The following is a 23,286-nucleotide window of genomic DNA, read 5'->3' as shown; positions in this document are numbered from 1 at the left end:
TTCATCAAATGGAGTATTGAGTGCGATAAAGCAGTCGTTAAAGAAGGGGGCCAGTCGGCCTGTTGTCTGTGCTGCCTCTCTGCAAGACCAACATAGCTAGACCCACTCCCCAGCTCTGCAAATTGTTCCTCATCAATTACTTAACCAATTCCCTTTTGAAAGCCACGATTGAATCTGCTTCTCAGGCAATGCATTTCTGATGTTAACCACTTGCTTCATAAAAAGCTTTCTTAATCTTACATTTACTATTTTTCTATTCACCTTAAATCAATGCTTAAATCTGGTCCTCTAGCTTTCCACCAATGAGATCCATTTCACTATCTACTCTGGCTAGACCCCTTGTGATTTTGAACACCAATCAAATCTCTTCTGAACCTTTTCTCTCATTTTCTTACAGACAAAAAAACGGAAGTATACAAATATAGGACTTGACGAGAATGCTCCACTAATTAATCAAATTCCAGAACAATGCCTGTAATAGCAACATCGAACTTAGGATCAGAAGTAGGCCATTCGGCCTTTCGAGCCTGCTTCACCATTCATTGAGATCACAGCCAATCTGGTTGTGATCCATTTGTCTTCTCTTCCCCCACCCCACCCCAATTACCCTTAACTCCCTTGTATATCAAAAGCTTTATCAAATTCAGCCGTGAATACATTTTAATGATTCCGTCTCCATTGTTTTCTGGGGAAGAGAACCCTACAGACCCTTTGAGATATACATTTTTAGCCCCAAGTGTGGCCCCAACAAGGCTTTGGATTGCTGCAGCAAGACTTCCCTACTTTTATATTCCATTCCCCTTGCAATAAACATCATCTTTCCATTTGCCTTCACTTGCTGTATTTGTGTACTAACGCTTGTCAGTCATACACCAGGACCTCCATATCCCTCTACCACTAAGTTCTGCAATTTCTTCCTATTTAAATAGTGCACTACTTTTCCATTCTCTATGTCAAGGTTGGTAAGTTCACACTTCCCCACATTAGACTCCATCTGTCAAATGTTTGCTGTCTATATCCCTTTATCCCCTCTTGGCAGCTTACTTTCCTACTTACTTTGGCACCATTGGAAGATTTTAGCTACTATACATTCAGTCCCCTCATCAAAGTCATTGTAGATTGTGAATAGTTGAGGCCCCAACAATGATCTTTGTATCACTCCACCAGTTACAGCTTGCCAACCTGAAGAAGACCTATTCATCCCATCTCTACTTTATGACTTGAGAATCAAGATTTAAAAACCCATGAAAATTATTTTGGGTTTTAGTTGGATTTACCTCTGAATTCCTGTGTCAAAAGCTTGCATTGTATGAATGTTTCTTTTATTTAATACATATGCACGAATAAGCAGCAAAAACTTCCTGTCAATCCAATATTTATTTCTCCAGTTTACAACTGATTCTCTGGATGACTTTATAAATACAGACTTTGAGTAGTTGAACCAGCCTTATCAGGAAGCTCTCAAATCTGGATGTGTGGTGTAGTGGTGAGGCGTTGCAATTGTCCCTCATGTCCTGGCCTAAGGCTGGTAAAATCAATCCAGAGTTTGCTTCTGTTTACCATCCAGTGTTTCCTGCTGGAAATGTGCGCACCTGCACATCGGATTAGAATTGGATCTGGTTTAACAAGTTGCCCATTGTCAATTATGGGGCACTTGAGCAAAGGAACGGATGATGTTGGACATATCTCTCATGCGAATGGCTGATACAGCGGGAAGTTTACAGCTTTGACTTGAGAAAAAAACAACAATTATTTTTATTATATGAATATTTGCTGGTTTGTTTGTGGTTGAACATATTTTAATTGGCATGGGGAGTTGAAGCTACTTAAAAAATCAGCCATGTGTATGGCTTGCATCACTCCTTTTACTAATGTTTTAGACTTGAAAGTCATTTATGACTGAAGCACTAATTTGTTACAATTGAGTGCAGTATTTGGAACAAGACAGTAAAGCATATTGTAAAAATAAGAGAATATTGCTAAAAAGAGAGGTGTTGTCAAAGCTTTTTTCTTGCACTCATCAGGACAAACCCAAGGATGCCAAATTTCAAATGATCACACCAATATACAGAAGAAATGGGTGTTGATTGTTTGGCAAGTCTACTATTGTCTGGGTGTTACCATGGAGAAAGCAACAGGGAGCTAGAGAGATTACAGCAGTTGTGGTAGAGGCATCTGGGTGTACAGGTATATGAATCACCAAAAGTTAGAATGCGGGTACTGCAAGTGATTAGGAAGGCAAATCAAATGTTGTTAATTTCAAGCAGAATGGATTATAAAAGTCGGGGTGTTTTAATATAGTTGCATAGGGTGTTGGTGGGACCATTTCTGGAGAACTGTGTACAGTTTTGTCTCTATTTAAGAAAAATATAAATGTGTTGAATGCAGTTCAGAGACAGTTTGCTCAACCAAAACTGGAGTGGAATTATGACAAGGTTAGACGGGTTGGGCCTATATCCATTGGAGTTTAGAAGAATGAGAGGTGAAGACAAGACCCTGAGAAGGCTTGACAGGATGAATGCTGAAAGGACATCCTTGTGGGAGAGACTAGAATTAGAGGACACAGTTATAAAAATAAGATGTCTCCCATTTTAAGGTAGCGACGAGGAGACATTTTTTTTGTAAGTGTCATGAGTCTGAAACTCTTCCCCAGAGGGAAATGGAGGAAGGGTTATTGAATATTTTGAAGCTAAAGTAGGTCCTCGATTAGCAGGGGCAGGTGGAAATGTGCAGTTGAGGCACAATCGGATCAAGATGTCGCTGAACGATAGAGCAGGTTCGAGGGACCGAATGGTCTACTAGTTTGTATAGACTCCCCAAGCTCCTTGTATTCAAAAAAGCCATGAGCCTTGAACATATTCCTTTTATTTGCAGAGAATGTTACTAACATATGAAAATATGTTGCTTCCAGCAAGCATAAGTGAGCCACATTGAGCTTGACTGATTATCTTGGTTGTTAGTGTAGATATTATCAGTTAAGATTGGGCATACCATTGTAAAATCACATCTAACAATTGGCTTTGCGTTGGGTTTTGCAAACGCAGGCTGATTGCTAGTATATAGACCATACTCAGTCAATATATCAACCAATCAGCATTCATTTCTCCTATGGTATAAATTCTTGTGATTATTTGAAATTTGACACTTGTCCTGATTGTAAGACAAAGGTTTGGCAACATGTTTTTGAATATTGCTGAAGAGGCAAGAGAAAATTTTCTTTCCCAAATTGAAACTCTGTTCAGTTTTTACCTGGTCACTATTAACTTTGGCATTTTTGAAACCCCTTTTGGGGGGGGGGGGGGTGGCAAAACAGACCTCCGACCTACTCCAATTACCTGCTTACTCGCTAATAACAGGCCCAGATCCTTCAAAGAACAAAAGATTTGACTGACTTGTATAAAAACTATTGATAAAAATTGAATGCCTTTCTGTTGTAACAATATTTTGCAGCCTACATCTTCAAAACAGCTCCTTCAGATGTTGGATTATGGGAATAAAAATAGAACGCAACATCCTACTGATGTAAACTCCAATTCTTCGCGTTCTCATGCTGTCTTTCAGGTAATTCCATGAATATAAACTCAATTCATTATTGCTTATTTGTAGATAGATTTTTCTGAACTGTGATGCTTTCAAGGGCATTTCACTTTTAATACTGACATTTTCATTCATTTGACTTGCCAACTTGGATGAAACTTATTCTGTGTTAGTACAAATCATATAATCATAACACAGCACAGAGGGGCCACTTGACACCTAAAGTTTCAAAATAGTGCCCAAATTGTGTGCCCACACTGCTAAGATGCCATCTTATGGAGTTTGCTCACGCCTAACGGCTCCTGGCAGTATGCAGAGCAGACACTGACAACAATCATTGTGCAGCACTGATTTGAAGCCCACTGCTGATATTTAACAGCTTCAACCAATGTCCTAACTTGACCTCATACAGTTGAACATAACGTTGTACTGCATGACAGACTCCCTACCCCCACCCACCCCTGTCAGTACTATTTAAAGAGATCAAAGAGTGGCTGCAGGTTGGTTACTGCATCATTTATGTTTGGCTGCTGTATGCTTTGCACATTTTCTTTGGAGGTTTACTATATTGGGCTAAAGTTTGAGCATGGGAAATAGTACAGCTAGTCTTGTTACCTTTGGCCATCCAGACATGGGTGATTCATTAGTGTTTCCTCTGGGAATTAAACATGACAGAGAAAGAAGAGTGCCTACTCAGAAGAACGAAGGAACAATGGGCAATTTAGTAGGAGGGCATACTCCGAGGGCAATTCTCTTACATCGGCGATGACCTGTGCACAAGATATCTTTGACTCACCAATTATGAGTGAAATCTTGTCAGCTCTGCAGCCACAACTGCAACCTCGAAGCAAGATAAAAAACAGATTTGCCTTAGACTGTCAAGGTGACTTTTGGACTTACATTTTATGTCTCTGGCTTCTTTCAGGCTGTTGCTGGAGAACTAAGTAGCATCTCAAAGCTTGCATTACCCTGCTGTGTGAGGGAGGTTACTGAGAATCACTAGAATGAAAACACTTTCAACTCCTGCATCTTGCCAGAGATATGTAGAAGGACCAAGCATGAGGTTTTGCACAGATTGCAGGCAGCCTAATGCTTTAGGATGCATTGCTTTGCATACACCTCCTAAGCTCCACAATCTTTATCACAAGAAAATAATTCCACTGCCTTAATGTACAGCTGTTGTTTGCCACTGGCAGGCATCATGCAGGTGAACACTTGTTAACCTGCCAGCTAACACAATTCATTCATTCTGTTGCAGTCCTCGATTTTACCTTATTAGAACCAGAAAGCCAAGTCCAGGGCTGGCTATTGTGTGGTGAGGGTTATCTCATGACTGGTCAGAACCCATGCATAACAAGCCTATAATGAGAGTTATGCTTCCCTAAGAAAAATAATAGAACACAGACTTTCAGATAAGGCATTAAACTGTGACCTGGTTTGGCTATAAGTCAAATAGATACTCAGCGAGACCTTGGTGTCCTTGTGCATCAATCGCTGAAAGTAAACGTGCAGGTACAGCAGGCAGTAAAGAAGGCAAATGGTATGTTGGCCTTCACAGCAAGAGAATTTGAGTATAAGGATACAGATGCTTTACTACAATTGTATAGGGCATTGGTGAGGCCACACCTGGGGTATTGAGTGCAGTTTTGGTGTCCTTATCTGAGGATGGATGTTCGTGCTTTAAAGGGGGTCTTGCTTTAAAGGGGGTGCAGCAAAGATATACCAGGCTTATTCCTGGGATGGCAGGGGAGTCTAAATCGATTAGGATTATATTCATTGGAATTTAGAAGAGTGAGGGGGGGGGGAGTCATAGAAACTTACACAATTCTAACAGGACTAGACAGGGTAGATTCAGAAAGAATGTTCCAGATGGTGGGGAAGTCCAGAACTAGGGGTCATAGTTTGAGGATAAGGGGTAAATCATTTAGGACTGAAATTAAGAGAAATTTCTTCACCCAGAGAGTGGTGAGAATTCACCACCACAAAAAGTAGTTGAGGTGAAAGCATTGTGTCATTTCAAGAAGGAATTAAATATAGCTCTTGGGGTTAAATGGGTCAAGGGATATGGGGGGAAGGCGGGATCAGGGTATTGAACTTGATGATCCACCATGCTCATAATGAATGGCGGAGCAGGCTCGAATGGCCTTCTGCTCCTATTTGTTATGTTAACATCCTGCTTCCAGGAAAATGAATGGTTGTGATTTATTTGTGGACTGATCCCCACACCCATATTTAATTTAACCTCACCCAATTCATTTGTTTGTATCTCCTTGCATTATTCTGACTGCTCTAGATAGAAACATCATCCATGATTGAACTATAATATCCTTTGTGATAATGTGTGATTCCTACCTAGAATGAGTTCTTTACTTTCTCTGCTTGATTATCTATTTTTTGCTACGGAGGTGCCTCAAGCATTTTATTCATTTATGTAGCACCTTTAATGTTGGTGGTTGAGGAAATAAATTGTTTTTAATTTTCTCAGTCTTGTAACTTGAGGGAGATTGCAAACTGTTCTTTTGTAGGCTTTTGTCTTAAGCCGTGGAAAACATTAAAATTATAAAATACAATTGCCTTGCATACATAAAATTACTTTGAAATGTATTTCCTCTGTTACGACAGTGTCTACACTTCAAGAGTACTTCATTGACAATAAAGCACTTTGGGAAACCCTAAGGTCATGAAAGGGTTTATCAAATGCAAGTGTTCTTTGTAGACAAGTTTGGAGCTCCTCCTTGCATTCTTTCTCAAAGTATCTCAGTATTTCAGTAAAAAACAAATTCGAAAAAAGAATTCTTTATCACATGATGTACGTAGAATTTACAGTGCAGAAGGAGGCCATTCGGCCCATCGAGTTTTTTAAAGAAAACCATTAATGGCGTGCATTTTAACTAAAATAAATTGCAGTAGCTATTTAGATCTTATTTAATTGAAGAATTTGGTAAAGTTTTTAAGATGCACAGAGGTAACCTGCATGAGTATGCTCATTTGCAATTGTACTCTATTTCGAAGTCCAACCTTTAGTTTCCCCAGCATAAGCTCCACCATAGTCATCTTTATGTATTAGTCTGAAGTGCATTTATGCGCAATAGATGTATGTGTTTATTATTTCAGTTTTAGTATTCTCAAAGCCTTTAGTTTTGCACAGTGGAAATTTTTTGTCTTTTTCATAATTTATCCAATTATATTTTTTCCAATTAATGGGCAATTTAGCGTGGCCAATCCACCTAACCTGCACATCATTTTGGGTTGCAGGGATGAGACCCACGCAGACACGGGGAGAATGTGCAAACTCCACAGTGACCCGGGATCGAACCCGGGTCCTCAGTGCTGTGTGGCAGCAGTGCTAACCACTGCATCACCATACCGCCCTCACAGCAGATCTTTTATACCATTCATTTACTTTACAGGTTTTTTTAAGACAGCAAGAAAGAACTGCAAATATCAATCAAAACATTAAAATTGCAAAAATGTGCCTCGTTGATTTGGCTGGATCTGAACGTATTAGTGCGATGAACATTAAAACAGCTCGCTTCAGGGAGGGGGCAAATATTAACCAATCTCTCTTGGCTCTGGGAAATGTCATCAATGCCTTAGCAGATTCCAAGGTAAGAACTTAAAACTTTTGTTGTCATGGCTCAGCTGGTGTGTACATCAAATTGGTGATGTTGTGGTGCTGTTTTTTTCTAAGTGCTTTCCAGAATTTATGCTGCCGGCATCAGAATATATCTAACATTTAAACATCGTATTTTTAATATTTCACATTGTGTGCCAATTTCATTTCTGATGTGCATTATGGATAGGAGTGAAGGATTTGCTTGCATCAGGTGAAAATAATTCTGGTAGTCACACGTGTGGAGTGTTGCACTTTGGATGTAAGAGTTGGGCAGATGAGAGGAGGATAATAGCTTTTGAAATCTGGATGATGTTGTTGATATTTTCCACACCTTTTGGGTACTAACCACTTCCTTTCAAATCTGCTGTCATCACTCTTCTCCAAAAAAACACTCTTGACCCCTCTATCCGAGCAAACCACTGCTTCCATTTCCAACTTCCCTTTCCTCCTCCAGTATATTTGCCCCCTTCCAAATCCCTGCCCAACTTACCCACAACTACATGGTGGGATCTTCCACTTTTGCCACTGCCACGTTTGGATTTGACTCTTATCCCAGTCACAAATGAAATCATCTATGACAAACTATACTTTTTCCTTTTCTTTGACCTGTCTACAGGCTTTGACATAGTTGACTACACCGTCCTCTTCCAAAGCCTCTCCTGTCGTCCAACTGAGTAGAACTGCCTGCCCCAATTCCAGCACTGCCAACTTGCACGGATTTTCCATACTTAAACCAGAAAATGTGCTTGTATATGGCAATACGATTTCTTGCGTTTACACAATCCACTGCAGCCCTCGGTCAAACTCCAACCTGACACTGCTCTGAAGGAGATTAATTTAAGCGAGATTATTTTTTGGGGGGAAGGGAAGAAAAAAAATATTAAGATGGAGCTCCCTGTAAAGAGCTGGATGGCTTTGTGGAGGGGGGGTGGGGGGAGAGAGGAGCTGATTGGCTGAATGGCAGAGCAGGCTCGAATGGCCTTCTGCTCCTATTTGTTATGTTAACATCCTGCTTCCAGGAAAATGAATGGTTGTGATTTATTTGTGGACTGATCCCCACACCCATATTTAATTTAACCTCACCCAATTCATTTGTTTGTATCTCCTTGCATTATTCTGACTGCTCTAGATAGAAACATCATCCATGATTGAACTATAATATCCTTTATGATAATGTGTGATTCCTACCTAGAATGAGTTCTTTACTTTCTCTGCTTGATTATCTATTCCCTTTGCTACGGAGGTGCCCCAAGCATTTTATTCATTTATGTAGCACCTTTAATGTTGGTGGTTGAGGAAATACATTGTTTTTAATATTCTCAGTCTTCTTGTAACTTGAGGGAGATTGCAAACTGTTCTTTTGTAGCCTTTTGTCTTAAGCCCTCTCTTTCTGCCCTGCACACCTGTCATGTGATCCTTCATGCGGTCTCGCATCGAGGTGAAAATACCGATTTTACTGGCAAAATTCTGATTTTGGTATCTGAAATACTGATTTCTGTTGGGAAAGGTTGGCAGCTCTGCAATTCCATTCTAATCTAGTCAATCACAGTCCACTGCAATGGCTTCTCTTCCTGATTTCTACTCTCATATGGTTAATTTTGCCCCCACCACCCACCTATCACTACCACCACTCATTTCTCAAGTAGGGGAATTGGTGGCGTAGTAGCATTGTCACTGGACTCGTAATCCATAGAACCAGAGCAATGCTCTGGGGTCCAAGGTTCGAATCGCACCATGGCAGATGGTGAAATGTGAATTCAATAAAAATCTGGAATTAAAAGTCTAATGATTACCATGAAACCATTGTCGATTGTCGGAAAAACCCAGCTGGTTTATTCATGTCCTTCGGGGAAGGGAATCTGCCATCCTTACCTGGCCTGGCCTACATGTAACTCCAGAACCAGAGAAATGCGGTTGACTCTTAACTGCCCCCTACTGAAATGGCCTAGCAAACTACTCAGTTCTAAGGGGCTGTTTAGCACAGGGCTAAATCGCTGGCTTTGAAAGCAGACCAGCAGCACGGTTCGGTTCCCGTAACAGCCTCCCCGAACAGGTGCCGGAATGTGGCGACTAGGGGCTTTTCACAGTAACTTCATTTGAAGCCTACTTGTGACAATAATCAATTTTCATTTTCATTTCAAGGGAAATTAGAAATGCAACAAATGCTGGGCCCAGCCAGCAGTATCCACATCGAATTAATAAAACTGCCCCTGAGTGATATCTTCCAGGAAAAGATGTTAAATTCGACATGTATACAATCAGCACTTGGCTCTACCTCACCACCACACTGATTTGTTGCACTGTTTGTCCCATATCCAGTAGTGGATGAACAAATATTTCCTCCAATCAACTAGTACCACAAGCTATGTTCCCTAGCAACCAACTCCATCCCAGCCTAACAGTCCGGAGCTGATTCAGACTGTTTGCAACCTTAGATTTGTAGCTGACCTCCATTGGGCTTTTCCAATGGACTTCCAACTACACAACTGTTCCATCAGCCAAAGATGTGCAGGGTGGATTGGCCATGCTAAAAATTGCTCTTTAGTGTCCAACGATGTGCAGGTTAGGTGGAGTGACAGGGATTGAGCGGGCAATTGGGCCTCGGTGGGGTGCTCTTTCAGGGGGTCAGTGCAGACTCAATGGGCTGCATGGCCTCCTGCACTGTAGGGATTCTATGATTCTCCCAGACCGCTACATCAACTCCATTTGCAGTCCCTGCCCCAGCTCACCTACTAAAACCCTCATGCATGCCTTTGCTACATTCAGACTTAACTAGTCCAATGCTCTTCTGACCAGTCTCCCCGATCTTCCGCCTGACATCAACTTGAGCTCATCCTATTCCACACATTCTTCCCCCCCAACCACCACCACCACCATGCTTGTTGACCTGCATTGGCTCCTGACCCAGTAACTGCTCAATTTTTGTTATATGACGGTCTAGCATAGATTGTGTTAATGTGGGACTGAGTACGATCCTACCCACACAGTAATGTAGGGAGAGCATATGGGCCGAACCAAGGGTCAGTTGTGTATTGGACAGCTGTGTGTATCAGCAAGCATGGAGCCAGCTCCTAGCTTGTACCTTTTTTATTGTGTATTTGTAAACAGTTCTAAGAGTCAATAAAGACTTGCAGTTAACTTGTGCATGATTGCAAAGATTTCTTCAGACCTACTGGACTGTAACCAACATCCTGCAGCAATTTTCACGAAATTTTGAACTTTGTTTTTGAACCCTACCCAACTTTGCCACTCTCTATAACTGTAACCTCTTAGGCAGTCCCTCGGGAACAAAGATGTCTCCCTTCTCTACTGAGTAGTACTGCACTCCGTATGCTTCACACGATGCCTGTGTATGTATTTACATTTTGTATTTATGTATGCACTATGTTTGTTTTTCATGTATGGAGTGATCTGTCTGGACTGTACGTAGAACAATGCTTTTCACTGTATTTCTGTACACGTGACAATAAAACCAATCCAAATCTTCCACTCTGATCCAATGAATTCTGAAGTGGTTGATAAATCTACTGCGTAATCTGCAGACTGCCATGTGTGAGCAGGTGGTGCTTGGTGGGTTGGGTAGATGAGTTGTGCCCTGTGACTTGGAATTAGTAGCAGTAAGGAACATTTGTAATTTTTAAGATGTCTGTGGAATCTTATTTGTTTTTGAGGATATTTGAAAAGGGCTCACAGTTTGTATCTTATTGTAAAAGGATCAAATGTAATTTTAATAATAAATACTGGTTCCTTGACCTGGAAGCTGTACCACATGAAGGAACCTGAGACGAGCCATGTGGCCAGAATTAGAAGTCAAATAAACTACTGTTGTAAAGAAGCAAAAGCTGAAGCAGAGGGCGATCAGTGCACGCACATATGCTGAAGAGCTGTTCTCAGAATGAGGAAAAATTATTTCACCTGGGGTTGTGAATTCTACCCCAGAGGATAGTCCATATCAATCATTGAATACACACCTTAAGGCTGAGATGATCAGATTTTTGATGCCTTAGGATCAAGGGATTATAGGGAATGAGCAGGAACATAGATTTGAAGGTGAAGATCAGCATTGATCTTGTTGAATGGCAGGAGCAGGCTCGATGAGATGTATAATCTCCACTTGCTCCTATTTCTCATTCTTGTAAATGGCCAAACTATGATTCAGGGTTTATTGGTATGTAGAAGGGTATGTCTTGCTGTTGACGATCATATCTGTGAAACTCTGTTGGCAGATAAGACTCCTGACCCACCCTGTGTGAATAAAGAACAGCATATTGCAGAACTTAGCAGGTAAGCCTGCTGGGAGTGATGCAGGTGCTTCTGGTTGTGTGAAATTCATCTTCATTGTATCTGCAATTTCATGTGTAATTTATAGTTCCTATCGACCATAATTTACCTGTTAATTCATGCTTGATTTATGTGGATTCTGATTTGTGTTCAAGTAAATGTTACAATCTTGCTCGTGATACCTTCATTTTGGGGTCATTCAGTAAATTTATTTGGTTTATGGTTCCTGTATGGGGATTGACGCAGATTGCAGCTCCAACATCTTGACTTCATGCCCGGATGTTCCTGACAAAGTCTTTCTGTGTTTGTTACCTTCTGGAATGAACCTTCTGTATCTTGGTTGATCACAAGCCAAGGTCTCTCCATCAGTTGGCGGGGATGTTTTATGTTTTCAGGGAGGCTTTGAGAATGTTCTTTATCGCTTTTCCACTGCCTTTTTGGGATTCCCCTACAGCGTTCAAGTTCCAAGAGTTGAGTAGTGAGCTGGTTGGAAGAAGACCATAGTTATAAGTTAACAGCACATAAGGATGCCATTCAGCCCATTGTGTCTGTGTTAGCTAAAAAAATGAAAAACTAGTTACCCATTCTAATCCCACTTTATAGCACCTGATCCATAGCCTTGCAGGTTATAGCAATTTGGTTGCAGATCCAGTTGCATTTTTAAATGAGTTAGTGGTTTTTGCCTCCACCATCAAACCAGGCAGTGATTTCCAGACACCCACCACCCTCTGAGTGAAGAGGTTTTCCTCAAGTCCCCTCTAATCACTTTAAATCTGTGCCTCTCTTGTAATTTACCTCTCTGCTAGGGGAAACCGATCTCTTTTGCCTCCTCTATCTAGACTCTTCCCGATTTTGTACACCGTAATCATTTCATCCCTCTGCCTCCTCTGTTCTAAGGAAAACCTTACATTGTATAGCTGAAATGTTCAAACCCTGACATTCTTTTAAATCTCCTCTGTACTCCATCCAGAACAATTATGTACTTTCTGTTATGTAGTGACCAGAGCTGCATGGGAAATTGCAGCTGTAGCCGCATTACTTCCCTGCTTTTGTATTCTATACCTCCATCCAAATCACCTTCTCCGCATGTCACCTTCAGGGACCTGTAGACATGCACTTCAAGTTCTCTCGCTTCCTGTATCCCTCTCCATATCCTCAGGTTTTGCATATTCTCTTGCTTTGCCTGCCCTTCCCAAATGCATCACTTTGCACATCTCTGGGTCGAATTCCATTTGGAATTTGGTTTTATGGGTATTTAGTTGAAAGGGTCATTTTTTAAATATGCTTTGGAGGAGTTGACAGTGACCTGGAGCTTAGTTTTTGATTGAGTGCAAAAGTGTCACCAGCAGACAGAAGCTCGATAACTGTGTTTGGACTAATTATGGTTCTGGATTGAAGGCGACATTCATTGAACATTTTCCACTCTTCTGTAGATTATCTCCATGCCTGTAGGTAACCTACACTTCACCTCAAGCAATATTGCAGAGAGGAAAATGAAGAGGGTTAGTGTAACAGCAATCTCTTTTGACCCCATCCTTTACAGAGATGAGGTCTCTGGTGGTTCCATTGGTGAGGATCACAGCTTGCCTGTCATCGTTGTAGAGGGTGCCATCTCTGCTACTCCACTACTGGGCCGATATCTGGGGTTTGAGTATCTGTGTGTGTCTCTCTCCAGCTGGCACTGAAACTTCAGAGGCCAGGGGATGCCGCACTGGGACACCTCCACGGAAGAGAGCACTGAATCAAGCCTGCCGTTTATCCCTAACCGGAAGCCTGAGGCTTATATCACACAGATATCCAGACCCCCACCAATGCCCAGGTGATTCTCTCTCTCGCCGGTGGTGCAACACCCACCCGGTTCCTACTTCGCTGGAGTAGCTTTCCCAAGAGAGAGAATAGGACACTGCTGTTTATTACCTAACCAGCAGCCTGTCCTGAGTGAATCGTTCAAGATGACCCTAGATTCTCGAACCCGGAATTAAGGTGAGGAATATCTTAACAATGACTTGGTCAGAGATCGCTGGTGAGAGATTGAAGAATTTAAACGACTCCAATTATCAGCAAATCAAGGTTTATTGCAAAACCCAGGTCAAAATCATCAAACAGAAGAAATTATAATAAAATCTTAAACTCTAACACAAACTAAGTCTATTCAGAAAGTACTATAACGGACACAACGTAAAATCTTATTGTTACCCAGTTTTAGCAATGACACAGAACACAAATCAAGTCCCCTTCCCCAAAGCCTCAACCACTATCAAGGTCAAGGGAGTTTCGCAAGCTGCTGCAGGGTACTTACAGTCACAGGCTGCAGGAGGTCAAGTCAAAGGTGGAGAGGTCAAGCCAAGAGCCCCTCAATCGAAACACAGCCCCTTTTATATCCGTTTTACCTGGCCTTTTCCTGTGTTCGGCCAGCCCCTTTTGCATTGAATTGGTAAGGTTTAAAGTTCCCGCTGGTCCCGCCCCCTTTGAGCCGGTCAGAGCTGTCGACTTCCGGGTTTTCCTCCCCCTTTGCGTTGTATCGGTCCAAGTTTAAAGTTCCCGCTGGTCCCGCCCCCTTTGAGCCGGTCAGAGCTGTTCGCTTCCGGGTTCTCCTCGCAGGTCCGCTCCTTCCAGCCAGGCAGACCTGCCGCGATTTGAATTTGGCGCCGACTCCGCCCCCTCCACCCAGTAAGTTCCTGCCGGTGGCTTCTGTCAGGATTGGAGTACCTCCCCCAGGTCCGCCTCCAACTTGGTTTTTTCTACCGTTTATCTTCAAGGGGCTTTTCCAGCGCAATATACTGAGCCCAGACAGTCTGCTTTTTGGGATAACAAGGTTAAGCTCTCTTGTGAAGATTTTCAAAGTCTTGCAGCTGCTCCGGAGATGGCTGCTATTCTCACCTTGCTATGTTGATGGGGTGTTAATTGGATTCTGCTCTGGTGGAGGCCAAGTCATTTACATCTGCATGGGGCTATGACCATCCCATTGTCCTGCTTGCAGGCAGGCCCCTTACAGCATTACCATGCCCCTTTGTCTGTGTTTTAATCTTATCTAGTTGTCTGGCTCCTTCTTCCTTGTAGCTCCTGGGGGGGTTTGTAAATACCTATGCCCCTACTCAGCTCAGCGGACCAAGCCTGCTGGGACATTTGGTTACGTTCCCTTGGCTGAAAAGTGTCCAGTTTACAGTCTCTGGGTTTTATCCTTGGGCAGTCCAAAAAGGGCCGAATTGCCCGAAAACCTTACATCGTGGAGAAGGTGGGGTTTGGTGACAAATTTGAGAAGATGCACCATAAACCTTTTGCAATTGACGAGAGTCAAAGGCTTTTGTGAGCTTGAAGAAGATCGTGTGCAACAGCTGATGCTGTTTGTTTTATATTTCTTGAATATGCCATGCACAAAGAATCATGTCTTTGGCGCCTCTTGATGGGTGAAAACTGCACTGAGATTCAAACAAGCTCTTCAGCCACTGGGTGGAGGAGATTGAGGAAGGTTCGTGCAATGATAGACAACAGGGAACTCCGCTATAGTCCCTCACAATCTGACTTGTCCGCCTTTGTGAATGTAGTCAAGATCAGTGCCCTGAGATCCCTGGCATGCACCTACTCTTTCCAGATGATTGAGGCGAGGTAGAAACTGCTGTACCAAGAATGTATCTCTGCCATGTTTCTGAATTTTGGCAGAGATTCCATCTGCACCTATGCCTTGTTTGTTTTCAGCCGTCAACTGGCTTTCTACATTCAAACGATCTGACAGCACTGAAGAAACTATACACATTGTTGATGGCAGAGTTGTTGGATCTCTACTCTTTCCACTCACTCTCTTATGTCCTGCGTTATGCTGCCTTAAGCTGTCTGCAGGACACCTGCGTTTCTTTTGAGGCAGTGTTAAGTTTCCAGTCAGCAGAAGCTGTGTGCTTACCCCTGATTATGTCCTGCATCTCTTGGTGATTGTTTGTCAAACTGATCACTTTTCTGGTAGAGAGGGACCAAAGATCTATCAGCAGCTGCTTGTTGTGGTGGATTTTAGGATCGACTCAGCACTGTGGGCTCAAACGTGAGTCGCTGATTGCTAAGTGTTGCCATGAGGTCTTGTGCTCGTCTCACTGACAAAATATGGTGGGAGGTTGAAGCAAGGTTGTACTCAACATTTCATGTTCCATGATGGCTCCTGTTGTTGAAAGCTCACCACTATTCTTAGAAGTCCCCCATACCAAAAAGGGCCGACATTCTAAATGGCGAACAGGGATTCTCACTCCCTGACTCCTTAGATGGGTGCTATTCAGGTCAAACTATATTTTCAAGTTATCCCCCGGTATGACCCATATCTTCATAGAAGAATTTGACCTACTTACCACTTTGTAGCATCGATGTCCTGGGTCCTGTATTGCTAAGTAAGTAAAGTAGGCTTAGGAATAACCACTGCTTCAGGTTAAAACTTTTAAGTTATTTTATTATTATATTTTTTCTTTTAAAAGCTGCAATCACAGTCTTTACAGAAAAGTAAAAAGATCTTGCTTCTGGATCCTTCTGGTTGGTTGAAGGGACCTTCAGGCCCAACTTGACAATCAATCTTCTTTTTTAAATCTGGCCTTCTTTAGATGTATTCACTGTTCTGCTCGGTTGCTATGATCTATCTTTCCCATGTACCGAGCTGTGAGAGCTGGCTGTCTCTGAGCCGACTCTGCCTTCTCTTTAAATTCTGGTCTTCCTTAGATATATTAGCTTTGCTCTGTCACTTTCCCATGACCGAGCTGACTGTAAGCTGACTCCCCTTGCTTCTCTTGTTCCCTCTCTGCCCTTTCTCAGGGTTTATATATTTTTCTAACAGTTATTAAGTTTTTATGACTTTATTGTAAAGTAACTTTTATTTCACTTGGATTGTAAAAGGTACCTTTAATCTGATTTTTTCTAACACGACTAAATATTCATTTTGACATGACCTCATCTCAAAAATCTGATTACATTCTATCCTTTGTGATGTTCAAAAATGCTTTGATTTCAAAGGTGGTGTGACTTTTGATTCCTGTCTTTTCTATAGTTTTATTGTTATCATATTGTGTCCCCAGCTCATAATTTTGACTTTGATTTGGATCTAATTTGTGTTCTCGTGGACATGTTGTCTCCAGCTTCCCATATTCATCTGATGTTAGCAGAATTTCACACCTAGAATTGTCACCTAATTCAACTGAACCTCATCCTTTCCTTTCCAGCTGCTGACTTAACTTCAATGAAGGTGTGAAATATTGCTTTTAGCTTTATACTAAAATTCACTCGATTGTGGCTTGAAAGACCTGCTGTTTTGTTTGCTAGCCTGTTTGACCAAGGCATTTTACAATCCTCTCCTGGCAGCTGCTGTTAACCCTTCGTGGGATTTTTCCCTATATTCTCTCATGTTTCTCTTAGATCAGGTATTGCCAGACTTCCATGTTTCAAATGACACAACTTTTCATATTTTCAATTACATTGCAGTCAGCTCCTGGGAGTTCTTCACTTTGTCTATCTGTTACTGTTTCTCCTCACTTAATCTTCACTTCTGTACATTTCAGTACCCCTGATTCTAACAGTTGGGGCATTTTACCCAAAGTTGCAAGTAAATTGTTAGTTTAAATGCTCTCTGCCTTCTGATTCAAAGCCTATCCTCAATCTACCTTGTGAGCTCTGGTAAAGATCTGGATGTAAATTTTGCTGTCAAATATGGCTTCAAATCCTGGTCCGACATCTAGACCACGTTTCTGCATTGGACTACATTGGGTTGGGGGGGAGGGGGGAAGAGACTCTGCTTCTGTCCAGAATCGGCTGCTGTTCTTTTTTCCTTCATCTGCAACTTTCAGAAAAGACCTGGAAAAGCTTAAATCTACATATTTTCAAGTTTGCCTCAAATTTCCAGACTCCTTACAACCTTTCTGGTTAACTACTCTGGCTATACTTTAAGACCCAGTTGCCAAAAGAAAATGTGCACTGCAAGTCCGAGACGGTGCTTGTTTTCTTTTGGCAACATTTAAAGCATCTCTGCTCTGTCTGCCATTCCCTTCTACTATAATCTCCTACAACCCTCTGAAATCTCCACGTTCCTCCAACTCGGACCTCTTGCATATTCCTGATGTTATTTGCTGTACCACTGGTCTTCATGCCTTCAGCTGGCTAGACCCTGAGCTCTGAAATTCCCTCCCCAAATCTCTGCCTCTCTCCTCCCTTATTAAGATATTTCCTAAAACCTACCATCAGAATAAATGCAAGGTTGTTAAGTTTCAAACAATTGTAATAATTTATACTACAGGATAAAACTGTGCTGGTGATTGACAAGTCCACTCTGACCAAAGCATTACCATGAAGAATTATAGGCTCCCCATCCTTCCCGGGTTATTCGCAAAAAGACACGAGGCTTAAACGTATTTTTTTGTTTGCAGAGAACTGATCCCTGTGATCCCCACGTATGAATGCATGTCACTTCTAGGGAGCCTAAATGAGCTCAACTGATTATCTTAAATTGATTGTTAGTGTAGCTATTAGCGTACATTATTCGGCAAGCGTTGCCAAATTGTGGAATCACAAATAACTAGGCATTTTGTTTTGGGTTTTACAAGCGAGGACTGGTTGAGAAGGTGCTTATTTTTTTTTTTTAAAGTATTCCTCTCAGGATGTGAGGGTTGCTGGCTAGGCTGACATTTGTTGCCCATCCCTAATTAGCCTTGAAAGTGGCGGTGAGCCGCCTTCTTGATCTGCACTTTGGAATCTACCTTTTACGAACAATCAAAGGAACTTGCTGTTTAGTTTGAATAGCCAATCATTGGGTTGCAAGGCCAGGTTTAAGCAGGTTATCTCGGATCGCATTTAATGTGCTACTGAGATGTGTTCTGTTTTTGACAATTAATTTAAGACCACATTCTCCTGTTGAGGTGCACATAAGTGACCTTTTTAAAAGAAACAAAACATGTTCTTCTGGTCTCCCAGGCAACACTGCTCCCTAAACCAATAGGCAGGCAAAAAATCCCTCCTTCTCCCTAGCTCCATGAGGAAATCAGAAAAATGTTGTAAGAACGTACCTTATTTGAGACATTTCTGATCTCCGCTCTTCTTCCCCATAGGATGGCTTGATGAAAAGCCACAATGGATTCCCTGCAAAGGTCCATGATTAAAATAGCAGATGGGCTCCAATCCTGTCACCAGGGCCCAAACATTGAATGAAGCACCTAGTTTCCAGCGGGTGATCTTCCTGCCTGCTCAAGTGCAGGTTAAAATATGAATCTGTGGGGAAAAAAGCAGGATAGTGGTAAGTTCCCCAGGAGACTGTCAATTCCCTCTTAGTTTCTGCCTGTATAATTCTGTTCAAACTTAAAAACAAGCTATGTTGAGCTGACCAGAGAAGAACTATGGAGGATCTTTTATGATTTTATGAAATGGGACAGTATTATTCAAATTAATATGAAAGTCACCATTTGATCTTTTTTCCACATGGATCCTGATTGTCCCTCTTTTTCCCGCTTTGTGAGTTGTAGATACAGTTCCATTGCCATTGATAATAAAGATTGCACATTTCACAATATACAACGGTAGAATTACAAAATCAGAAGTCATATTAGTTATATGGCTTCGCACATCTTGCTATTTAATCTATAGATTATATACCATGATTTCTTATGGTTAGGCTGCCAGATGAGGAACTTCCACCAATTCAAATTGGGAAATTAAATTGAACAAATATAGTAATTTTGCTGATAGCATCTGAATTAAAGATCCATAGTGACAACCTTTGACCCAGAAGCAGCAGCAGTAAGGAAAATTGTTTGGGAAATCAGAACTGTCTGCAAATATTTGACGAGGATCAATTGTGCATCAATTGTTAGGAATCAGTTGTAATTTTTGGTTAATAAGATAATGGTCCATGTGACCTGGCGACCTTTGTCCTGGAAATAGTACTAACAGGAAGAACATTAACATAAAAAGGCCATTTGGCACAGAGAGACCAAGGCGAAAGCGGATCTGCAAATTGAGAAAGTTCTGGAAAACAAAGTGCCATATCGGGAAGGTAACATGGGTGGAACCCTGTTTACATGGAAGTTGCTGTCTCTTGAAGGAAAAGGACTGGAATTCTTCTTGGAAGAACTGGGGCTGAAACTGGGAATGCTAACTAAATATCGGTTTACTAGAGTCAGTGCCATCCCAGGAACAAATGTAATTTAATTGTGTGGTCTTTTAAAAGCTGTTTCGATTTGCCAATGAATTTGGGTATCTGAAATTATTTTTACATAGTTAATCTTGGATGCTCCAAACCCCCTCTCCACCTAATACTTTTAGTTAACCCTAGTAGTTCAGAGTCCAGTGATTTTTGTTTTGTGTGTATAATGGTAATCTGCATTGTGTGTATAATATTGTATCCAAAACTATCCTCCCCTCAGGGGTCTCACTGATGTAACTTTAATGTTTTTTGAGACTTTGAGAAAACCTAGAATGTGTTTTGAAGTTTGGGCTGCAGGATACATCTCTATTCTCTTTCTGCCTTTCTTGCTGTGAAACTACAGATGGAAACCTACTCCTTTGCAAGTCAGCCAAGATTTAATAAGATGAAATCTGGATTCCTGGTCATTGTGATGTGACTTTTATTTGGGTCATTTTGCTGATCAGTTTCATTATCATTGCTTCCCTGTGAAATCTGGTGTCTCATTTCACACTGATTGCACAAGCATTAAAAAAAATCCTTTCCCTCTTCAAAAGAGACAAATCTCTCAGCCAGTATACAAAGTATTACGTTGTCAAAGCACCAGGTATGAAACTTTAGCTTGCATAAGAAGAAGGAGATATTTTAAACCGTGGTGAAGCCACTGTGTTGGGTAACTGGTCTTTAGGGACATTCTAGTTACTACTTTTCACTGTTTCTCGGTACACGTGACAATAATTCAAATCCAATGTTACACTGAATCCCAGATCTGGTATAGTCCTGCTGAAATTAAATTCATTGAGTTCAATTTTTAATAAATTGTATAGCGATGGATGTGGAGGGATGTTTACTTTAGATGTGTCCAAAGAGTCATGGTGTTACACCCTTTGTTTCACAATTAGCTTATTGATTTTTATCAATATTCTTTACGAGCTGTCACTCGGGTTTCCTCATGCTAATTGTCATAAAGCATTTATGCATCCAGTTATTAGAAAGAGTGGAACAAAATTGTGCCGGATATGGAAACAATATAAAATGATTGCAGAAAATTCTGATATTGGTTTAACTATTTTTAAACCAATTTGTTGGTTTCACAAGTTAATTATTGGAATAAATTAATTTTAGCAAAAGTTTATTTGCCGAGCTATTTTTGTAAATAAGTGCCTGTAAATTGAAGTTGATCTGTGTGATTACAGCTTGCAGCTGTAGTAAACATGGGGAAACATTTAATTCACACCGAATGTATTCATTTCCAACATCACAATTCATGCATTCCAAATTTGAAGATGCGTTTTGCTTCTGGAATGCAGTGGTTAGTGGGAGGGAAGGGAAGGATGTTCAGAGGTCAAATTGATTCAATTTTTTTCCAGATCCTTGGTCAGGAGGAAGCCTTGAAACTTCCAACTTTGACTTCCCTAAATCATCATCAACTAAATATCACTTATTTGAGTGTAAAACTCTATACAGTACTTATTAACAATTTGTAGGACTAGGTAAAATCCGCAATAATTCATTTCCACTAGTGTTTAATTCAAATTTTTCAAAACTCCACATTAAGTAGCTGAAAGCAGTACTCCAGTACTATTTGTTATCGCGAGTAAACTTAAACCTGGGAAGCCAACGTGCTCTGATTTTCATACAAGATCACAAGTCTGGAGAGGGTGTAGTGCCAGTAATAAGTGCGGCTGATTCTCCCAAATGAATTGCATGCAGAAACAGTAATGATAATTTATATATCCAGTCAGTGATCATTCTATCAAATGATAGCATATGTTTTCATGTGTTCTTATTAATCGCCTGATTCAGATTGGCCACTCTGGGAAAGTATTCGACAAAGACTGTTTCCTGTTAAAGTAAATATAAAATAGCCAATGAAGCTATTCAAGAAGAACAGGCAGTTCTTCTGGTACCCTCGCTAATATTCCTCTTGATTAACACCACACAAAAGAGATTCATTGTTTATTTATCTTCTAGAGACCTTGCAATGTACAAATTGGCTGCAGTGTTTTCCTGTAGTGATGCAGGCAAAAACTAACTGGCCGCCTATTTTACACCGTTGTTGCTTCTACTGGTTTCAACTGATGAAACAGACAACTCCGTCGTAATGTGGATTATTCGCAATACCAATCTTTAGCACTGCTGCCTCACCACTCCAGGGTTCCGTGTTCAATTCTGGCCTCAGGTGACTGTCTTGTGTGGAGTTTGCACTTTCTCCCCATGTCTGCGTGGGCTTCTTCCGGGTGCTCCGGTTTCCTCTCACAGTCCAAAGATGTGCAGGTTAGGTGGCTTGGCCATGCTAAATTGCCCCTTGGTATCCAAAAGGTTAGGTCAGGTTATTGGGTTACTTAGAACATACAGTGCAGAAGAAGGCCATTTGGCCCATCGAGTCTGCACCAACCCACTTAAGCCCTCACTTCAACCCTAACCCCCGTAACCCAATAACCCTCCTAACCTTTTTTGGACACTTTAGGGCAATTTAGCATGGCCAATCCACCTAACCTGCACAGGTCATGCCTCACAAACCTTATTGAATTCTTTGAGGATGTGACAAGACACATTGATGAAGGTTCGGGCAGTGGATGAGGTGTATATGGATTTCAGTAAGACATTTGATAAGGTTCCCCAAGGTAGGCTCATTCAGAAAGTTAGGGGGCATGGGATACAGCGAAATTTGGCTGCCTGGATACAGAATTGGTTGGCCGAAAGAAGACAGCGAGTGGTAGTGAATGGAAAGTATTCCGCCTGGTGGTCAGTGACTAGTGGTGTCCAGCAGGGATCTGTTCTGGAACCTCTGCTCTTTGTGGTTTTTATAAATGACTTTGATAAGGACGTAGAAGGGTGGGTTAGTACGTTTGCCGATGACACGAAGGTTGGTAGAGTTGTAGCTAGTGTTGAGGGCTGTTGCAGGTTACAACAGGACATTGACAGGATGCAGAGCTGGGCTGAGAAGTGGCAGATGGAGTTCAACCTAGACAAATGTGAAGTGATTCATTTTGGAAGGTCGAATTTGAATGCTGAATACAGGGTTAAAGGCAGGATTCTTGGAAGTGTGGAGGAACAGAGGGATCTTGAGGTCCATGTACATAGATCCCTCAAAAGTTGCCACCCAGGTTTATAGGGTTGTTAAGAAGGCGTATGGTGCGTTGGCTTTCATTCACAGGGGAATTGAGTTTAAGAGCCGCTGAGGTTTTGCTGCAGCTTTATAAAATCCTAGTTAGACCACACTTGGAATATTGCGTCCAGTTCTGGTCGTCTCATTATAGGAAGGATGTGGATGCTTTGGAGAGGGTACAGAGAAGATTTACCAGGATGCTGCCTGGACTGGCGGGCATGTCTTACGAAGAAAGGTTAAGGGAGCTAGGGCTTTTCTCACTGCAGCGAAGAAGGAAGCGAGGTGACTTGGTAGAGGTGTACAAGGTGATGAGAGGCGTGGATAGCCAGAGACTTTTCCCCAGGGTGGAAATGGCTGTCACGAGGGGGACATAATTTTAAGGTGATTGGAGGAAGGTATAGAGGGGATGTCAGAGGTAGGTTCTTTACACAGAGTGGTGGGTGTGTGGAATGCACTGCCAGCAGAGGTGGTGGAGTCTAAGAGTCATTAGGGACATTTAAGCGACTCTTGGACAGGCTCATGGACAGCAGTAAATTGAAGAGGTGTAGGTTAGGTTGATCTTAGATTAGGATAAATGGTCGGCACAACATTGTGGGCTGAAGGGCC

The 23,286-nt window shown here is 41.6% G+C and overlaps 1 protein-coding gene across 2 annotated transcripts in view; it reads left to right on the top strand.

Moving 5' to 3' along the window:
* Positions 1–23,286, top strand: part of LOC140384703 (kinesin-like protein KIF18A) — a 117,349-nt gene that overhangs the window by 15,084 nt on the left and 78,979 nt on the right. Inside the window, exons 5-6 of one of the 2 annotated variants that reach the window (XM_072466649.1) lie at positions 3,451–3,561; positions 6,948–7,145. In XM_072466649.1, the coding sequence (XP_072322750.1) occupies positions 3,451–3,561; positions 6,948–7,145 (309 nt within the window). The remainder of the gene's footprint in view (positions 1–3,450; positions 3,562–6,947; positions 7,146–23,286) is intronic. The other variant, XM_072466650.1, reaches the window with a different exon arrangement.

This window comes from Scyliorhinus torazame, chromosome 10 (assembly GCF_047496885.1).
Source record: "Scyliorhinus torazame isolate Kashiwa2021f chromosome 10, sScyTor2.1, whole genome shotgun sequence".
NCBI classification, from domain to species: Eukaryota; Metazoa; Chordata; class Chondrichthyes; order Carcharhiniformes; family Scyliorhinidae; genus Scyliorhinus; species Scyliorhinus torazame.
The sequence above is the reverse complement of the archived record's forward strand: the minus strand, read 5'-3'. Positions and strand labels throughout refer to the sequence as shown.